Raw genomic sequence first — 6,810 nt, 5'->3', positions numbered from 1 at the left:
AAACTAGGGTTTTGAAGGGTATTCTTCTCTCGAAAAACCCGAGATCTCTCATCTCAACAAAACTCACATCGATTCTCCCTATATTGCAAGGCAATCGGAGAACACTGTTCTAGCACAAGGGCATATCTCGGACAAAGTCTTGGGTGCAACGATTAGGAGGAAATCGCTTAGATTTACATTTTTTACGCCGCAATTTAAAGGACCCGAGGTTGATTTCTATACACTTATCGTTTCTATTGTTTTTATCGTTTTATGACTATAAATTGCATATGAAATTTTACGTTATAATCCTTAATTCGAAGGGTAGTATACGGATATTAACCCACATATCCCTAGTACTAGTAGAGGACTAGAGCCCTGTTTTTTTGGACTGAAACTTATCTGATCTGAACTTATAGGATCTCAACTGAAATGAACTGAACTTATAGGATCTGAACTGAACTTATTGGATCTGAACTGAACTGAACTTATAGGATCTGAACTGAATTTATAGGATCTAAAGTAAACTTAAATTAAGTGAGGTATAGGATCTCAATCGAATCGAATCGAACTAGGATCTCGAATCGAATTTATAAGATCTCGAATCGAATCGAACTAATAGGATCGAACTAAACTCGAATCAACTTATAGAATCCGAATCGAACTTATAGGATCTCGAATCGAATCGAATCAACTTATAGGATCTGAAGTGAACTTATATTAAGTGACTTTAAGTTCAAAAGAACAGAGCCTAGAGGCTGTAGCGACTAGCGAAGTAGTAGAGTCCGTGTTTAAGTAAAACTCGGAAAAAGGAGAAGCAGCCGCCCCCACCATTCCACATTTCCACCAATATAGCATCGCATATACTTCACATTCTACGGCTTCAACTTTGCTAACCAACTTTCCTTCCTTTACACTGTTACCCGTCAGATTATTCTCACATCCCTAAATTAACCCTAGACTAGATTTCCACCTTCCCTTTTTTACACCACTATCATTAGATCTTCTTCACTCCCGCCATCTACTCCACTTTCCCCAAATATCACTCTCAACCCTAGATTCTCACTCCTCAAATTCGTTTCCTCTCTCCTCAACAACCCCACTTCACCAACAACACCATCAATGCCGTTTCTTCCTTTCCATTCTTCCTTAAATCAACCATTCCATTAGAAAATCCCACTTTTTTTTTTTTTTCGAGGCGTCCACCGTCGATAATAGTAATTAAGCGATGAGGTGAGCAATCAACCATACTAAAAGCTCACACACCCATATTAAAAAAAATAATGGTTCAAGAATCCCCAAATTGCCCTTCTCCGTCGGACAATCTCCGTCGAATAATCGACTTTATTGTGTCGCTTATAACGTTATCTCACACTATAAGGGTATTTTCAGTTAAATGGCAATTAATCCGAAACCGCCTGGAAGAGCTTAATTCCGGATTAATTGCCATGGAAAATGCTAATTCCAGTTTTAACGATCAAGGGTTTGTTGATTTTATATCTTTTGTGTCGCATAGTGTAGACGAGTGCAATGATCTTGCGTCGCGGTGTTTGAACGTTTCGTATAGTGGTAAATTGTTGATGCAGAGTGATTTGGATAAAGTTGTGTCGAAACTTGATGTTGCTTTGAAGAAGTTTACGGTAATGTATTATAATGAGGGGATTATTTCCGGTGGTCTTGCGTTAGTGCTTTCGATGCCGGGGTTTGGGGCTTCAAAGGAAGATATGAGGTTTTATGTCAAGGATTTGTTGAATAGGTTGAAGATTGGTGATTCTCGAATGAAACAGCAAGCTTTGGTTTCGCTTCATGAGGCGGTTTTAGAGGATGAAAAGTATGTTAAAATTGTTGTTGAATTGGGGGATTTTGTTTTATTGTTAGTGTCTTGTTTGGATTCGAACGATTCGAGTATTCAAGAAGAGGCTGTCATTGTTATTGGAGTGATTTCCGGGTTTGATTGTTATAAGGGGGTGCTTGTTGTTTCTGGGGTTATACCGCCGTTGGTTAGAGTGATTGAAAGTGGGAGCTTTAAGGCGAAAGAGTGTTCAATTCGATGTTTGATGAAATTGACTGAGAATGGGGATAATGCTTGGGCATTATCAGCTCATGGCGGGGTTACTGCATTGTTAAATCAATGCTCGAGTGATAAAGATGATGGTGAACTCGGGTTGATCGGTCCGTGTTGTTGGGTTTTAAGAAATGTAGTTGTGGTTGAGGAAATTAAGAGGTTCATGATTGAGGAGGGTGCAATTTCTACCTTTATAAATCTTATTAAAGGTAGAGATGAAATGTGTCAGATTGGTTCGGCTGAATTCCTACAATCCTTAGCTTTCGGGGATGAATGTGTTGCCCATTTAATTGTCAAGGAAGGTGGTGCTCGAGCTTTGATTCAAATACTCGATCCCAAGTTGAGTTTTTCATTCAAGTTGAGGGAAACCGCGTTTAGGGCAATTGAGAATTTGTGTTTTTGTTGTGTGGATCATTTGAATTTGTTGATAAGTTATGGGTTTTTGGATCAATTATTGTTCTTTCTTCGAAATGGGGACATTTCAATCCAAGAATTGGCCTTCAAATCCGCATCTAGGCTATGTGGGACTTCAGAAGAAGCAAGGAAATCGATGGGGGATGTCGGGTTTATGGGTGAATTTGTGAAATTTCTGGAGGCAAAATCGTATGATATTCGAGAAATGGCAGCCGAGGCATTGTGTAGCATGATCATGGTAGCTAAAAATAGGAAGAAATTTTCAAATGATGATCATAACATTGGTATGATTCTTCAGTTGCTTGATACAAAAGAAGGGAATTCCGGGAATTTCAAGTTCTTGTTGTCAATATTGTTGTCACTTAGTAGTTGCAATCATGCGAGGAAATTAATTTCACATTCTGGTTATGTTAAGAACATACAGAAACTTGCAGAAGCTGGAGTAATGGACGCAAAAAAGATTATGAAGAAATTATCCACTAATAAATTCAAGAGCTTATTGAATGGGATCTGGCATTCATAATAACTTAAATACTCCTACATTGTAAGTTTTTCGGGTTTTCCCCCCACTTTGTTTATTTTTTTGGGGTTTATAAATTTAATTTTTTTGATGTACATCTACATATATGTGGGATGCTTTAGTTTGTATACTCACAATTACTCTGTCTCATCCTATCTCCTTCTAATTACTGTTTTTTAAGGTAATTAATTTACTCTATAACACTGCTTTGAATGCAGTATGTTGAGTAGTTTGTAACTAGTTACTTAGGATGTAAGGATGATAATATTTCTACTGGTTTCTGTTCCCACATTTTTGTTATAACATTCTGGTTGATTCTCTTCTTACTTTGTACTCTTGTGTTTTGTATTTTTCCTTGCAATCATTGACATCATGATTACACCCAGTTTGAGGGGTAGATTACTCTTTGATTAAGTCAAACTTACTGTTCTGTATAAGTTTACTACACCCAGTTCCATGCGAAGGACTTTGGTATAGTAGTTTCTGATTTGTCTATTGAGTTTTTCTTATGCTGAAATTAGTTTTATTGCGTTGGAAAATGGAAACAAGATTGTTGGTAAGATTTGGGCCTGATGTCACTGCAGACAGTAGCTTCGGAACATCAGGTTTTGAGTAATATGATACCCTGACACACAAGCCAAACTTCCATTCTATAGCCGGTGAACCATATATATTGAGGCGATATTGACCATATTTTTTACGATGTAACTTGCCAAAACAAAACATGATCCTTAATGCCATGGTTGTGACTTGTGATAGGTAACCACTAATTTATGTAGTACAGTGTTAGGATAGGTCCAATTTAATGAGTATCAAGAATTTAATAAGCTAAGGAGAAAAATGTGTGTAGTTCACATGGATTAAAATTTAAGAGGGAGAAATGAAAAGGGATAATGTAAAGAAAAAGAAGAAGAGAGGTGCTAATTAAATGGGGTCCACAAATGAGAAGGGGACCTTACTTACATTTTGTAGTGTTTTGTAAGGAAGCACATGGAAAGGACTCCAAGTTTAATGTGTTAAGTTTCCAGGGTAGAAGGGAAAGGGATGTATGATGTTGCCTATCCTAATTACTATCTGTATTTACTTGTCATTTTATGCCTTGTTTTTTAATCTTCCATTTTGTCACCTTTCTAAATACTACTTTCTTTTGTTTATAGCATTATGTTTTTTTTTTTTATTATTATTATTATTATTTTGATTTGATATCAGATTGGTCTTGTACTTTCCTTGTTCTGGACTATGGTAATCTGACACTGTCCTCTTGTTCTGTTTAAGACTGTTAATTAATTATATCACTCATACATGGATAGTGAGGCGTGCATCCGATCTACTATATTTCCGCTATTTGTGAGAGCTATTGAAACACTGGGTAATGTTGTTGTTGCGTGTTTCTAATGATAGAAGTTGTAAGTGCCAAATTAATTGAAATATGAAATCTACCTAACACTTAATACATAATGAGTATGAGTATAGTACAACTTGGCTTCTACCTCAAGTCCCATTCTCTCTCATGTACAGTAGAACTTGGCTTCTAACCCAATTTTCAGAGATCCAAGTAATTATTCAGTCCTTCACCACAACTACTCATAATTGAACCACTGAATCATATTTATGGCTAAAGAGCCCCTTATTTTTCTTAGCGAGTCAGATTTCAGAAGAGAATGTATAACTTCGAAAATCATCAACCCCGATTACTTATTAAGAGTCGAGATTTTATTTTGACAAAAAACACAAGTAGAGATTTTACTTGATAATTCACAAATAAAAGTGAAATTTGACTTTGTTCAGTAATTCCTGTGTGGACTGCCTCAAAAAAAGGTACTCCGTAGTAAGCAACGAGTAATGCAAGTAGAAATAAAAAAATGGGGAAGATCCTTATTTGTCCTCCAATAGGTCTTGGTATAGACGGGTGGGGCGAACAGACGGGTAAAGACCTCTAATAATATGGGTAGGGGGATAAGGTGGGGCACCCCCATATGCTTCCCACTTTATGGCAAATGGATATTTTGTGAGGGGAAATGGTATCCGTCTATACGTATAGACGGATAGTGTCCGTCTATAATGAGAATTTGTGTTTGTCCTCCAAGATAATTGAATGTAAATTAATATATTAAAATTCTTACATCATATTGAAAGTTCAATCAAGACGAAATAATCTTTAAAAGAAAGATAATACATTTCTATCCAGGTCAAATAAAATATTGTTTCCATGTTATGTTGGATTCGAAATCTGTTACTTGAACTTCATCGTCCTTTTTCCAAGGCAACTATTATTTATTATGACAACGTTAGCGCCATATATCTTTATGAGAATACTTTTCAACACTAGCTAACTAAAAACATTGAGCTCGACATTCACTTCCTCCATGAAAAAGTTGCTCGTGGTGATGTCCATGTCCATTATGTTCCTTCTCGCTATCAAATAGCGGACATCTTTACAAAGGGGCTGCCCTCGTTCTCTTTGATGAATTTTGGGATAGTTTCAATGTTCGTACACCGACCGATTCGATCTATGGTACGCGTGGAATTTTTTCCTGATGCGTCAACAATTAGCCATTATAATACGGGGGGAAAAAAAATCTAACATACCACTAGACATGACAAACATGACCCGACTTGACCCATCCCGCCCGGTTCGAAAACGACCTGACAGAACCTGGAATTTTAGCAACCGGAACCTGACTCATCCTTTTTGCGACAGGACACTCGATACAAGTATACAACGCAAACCTAATCCTGACCCGACCCAATAACCCGACCTGTTATTGACTCGATAAAATTGATGGCCCGACACTAAGCCTAATATTGATCCAAATGAAAGCAATTTAGTGTTTGCTTGATAAGTTTTACTTTATAACTAAAGATGTTCATGGGTCATCCTGTCCATTGAAACCGGCCCATCTCGCTCGCTAAAAAAGCGGGTACGGACAAGGCATTTTAAGAAAATTACAAAGGCCGGGTCCACTAACCCCTCCCAAACCCGCTAATCTGCTTGTCTGTAAGCCAAAAATTTAATGTGAGCCCGGCCCATGTCCGGTCCAAGTCCGCATTTAATCACCTCTATTAATCCCCTATATACTAAAAGATTAACACATCTCCAAATTCTCCCGCTTAAATTTCCCGCCTATATAATATTCTATTGGACAATATTTATTTCCTAACTAGTTTAGACCCCGTGCAATAAATGCACGGTATATATAGTATTTTTTTTATAAATAAATAACACATAAAATTATGATATTTCATTAATTGTCCATATTTCTCATTATTGTATTTTGCTTTGTTGACAATTAATCAAGAGATTGTATTAAGTCATTCTTAAATAATGGTATCAATAAAAGATTTAGCAATTTATAGTTTTATATAAATTTTATTTATATTTTAATTAATATATTATAGTTTGGAGTTAGAGGTGAAAATAATATAATTTGATGAAAAGATTAAAATTTTAATTAAAAGATAATAATTTAATGTAATAAAAATGTAATTATTAGTTTTCTTTTTTAGTAAATGCATATAATTGTAGTTACTTTCCTTATTTAAAAAGATTCTTTTTGGAGGAAAAAATGTGAGAATTCCTATTCATTTAGTAAATAGGGGATTAATTAGTGTTCACTATCTACATTTACTATTAAACAGATTTTTCTCTTTACTAATTTTATAACATCAGTCATTGTTTAACTTTTACACAAAAATATCGTGCATTTGCACGGAAGCTACACTAGTAACAAAGTAACTAAAACAAAATTATTCTATAGGATCATTTTATGAATAAGACTAGCCCATTTATAAAAGGCCCAACTAAAATAATTAATATATTTGTATAAAAATA

General features: G+C 35.7%; 1 protein-coding gene across 1 annotated transcript; it reads left to right on the top strand.

Moving 5' to 3' along the window:
- Positions 1-859: 859 nt before the first annotated feature.
- Positions 860-3,269, top strand: LOC141642667 (uncharacterized). The gene has a single exon (XM_074451528.1). It carries the CDS (start codon positions 1,263-1,265, stop codon positions 2,979-2,981), a length of 1,719 nt encoding a protein of 572 aa, XP_074307629.1. The 5' UTR covers positions 860-1,262; the 3' UTR covers positions 2,982-3,269.
- The last annotated feature ends 3,541 nt before the right edge of the window (positions 3,270-6,810 follow it).

This window comes from Silene latifolia, chromosome 2 (genome assembly GCF_048544455.1).
Source record: "Silene latifolia isolate original U9 population chromosome 2, ASM4854445v1, whole genome shotgun sequence".
In the NCBI taxonomy this organism is placed as follows: domain Eukaryota; kingdom Viridiplantae; phylum Streptophyta; class Magnoliopsida; order Caryophyllales; family Caryophyllaceae; genus Silene; species Silene latifolia.
The sequence above is the reverse complement of the archived record's forward strand: the minus strand, read 5'-3'. Positions and strand labels throughout refer to the sequence as shown.

Coding starts and splice junctions, on each gene's coding strand:
- LOC141642667 (XM_074451528.1), top strand. CDS start 1,263: ATGGTTCAAGAATCCCCAAATTGCCCTTCTCCGTCGGACAATCTCCGT.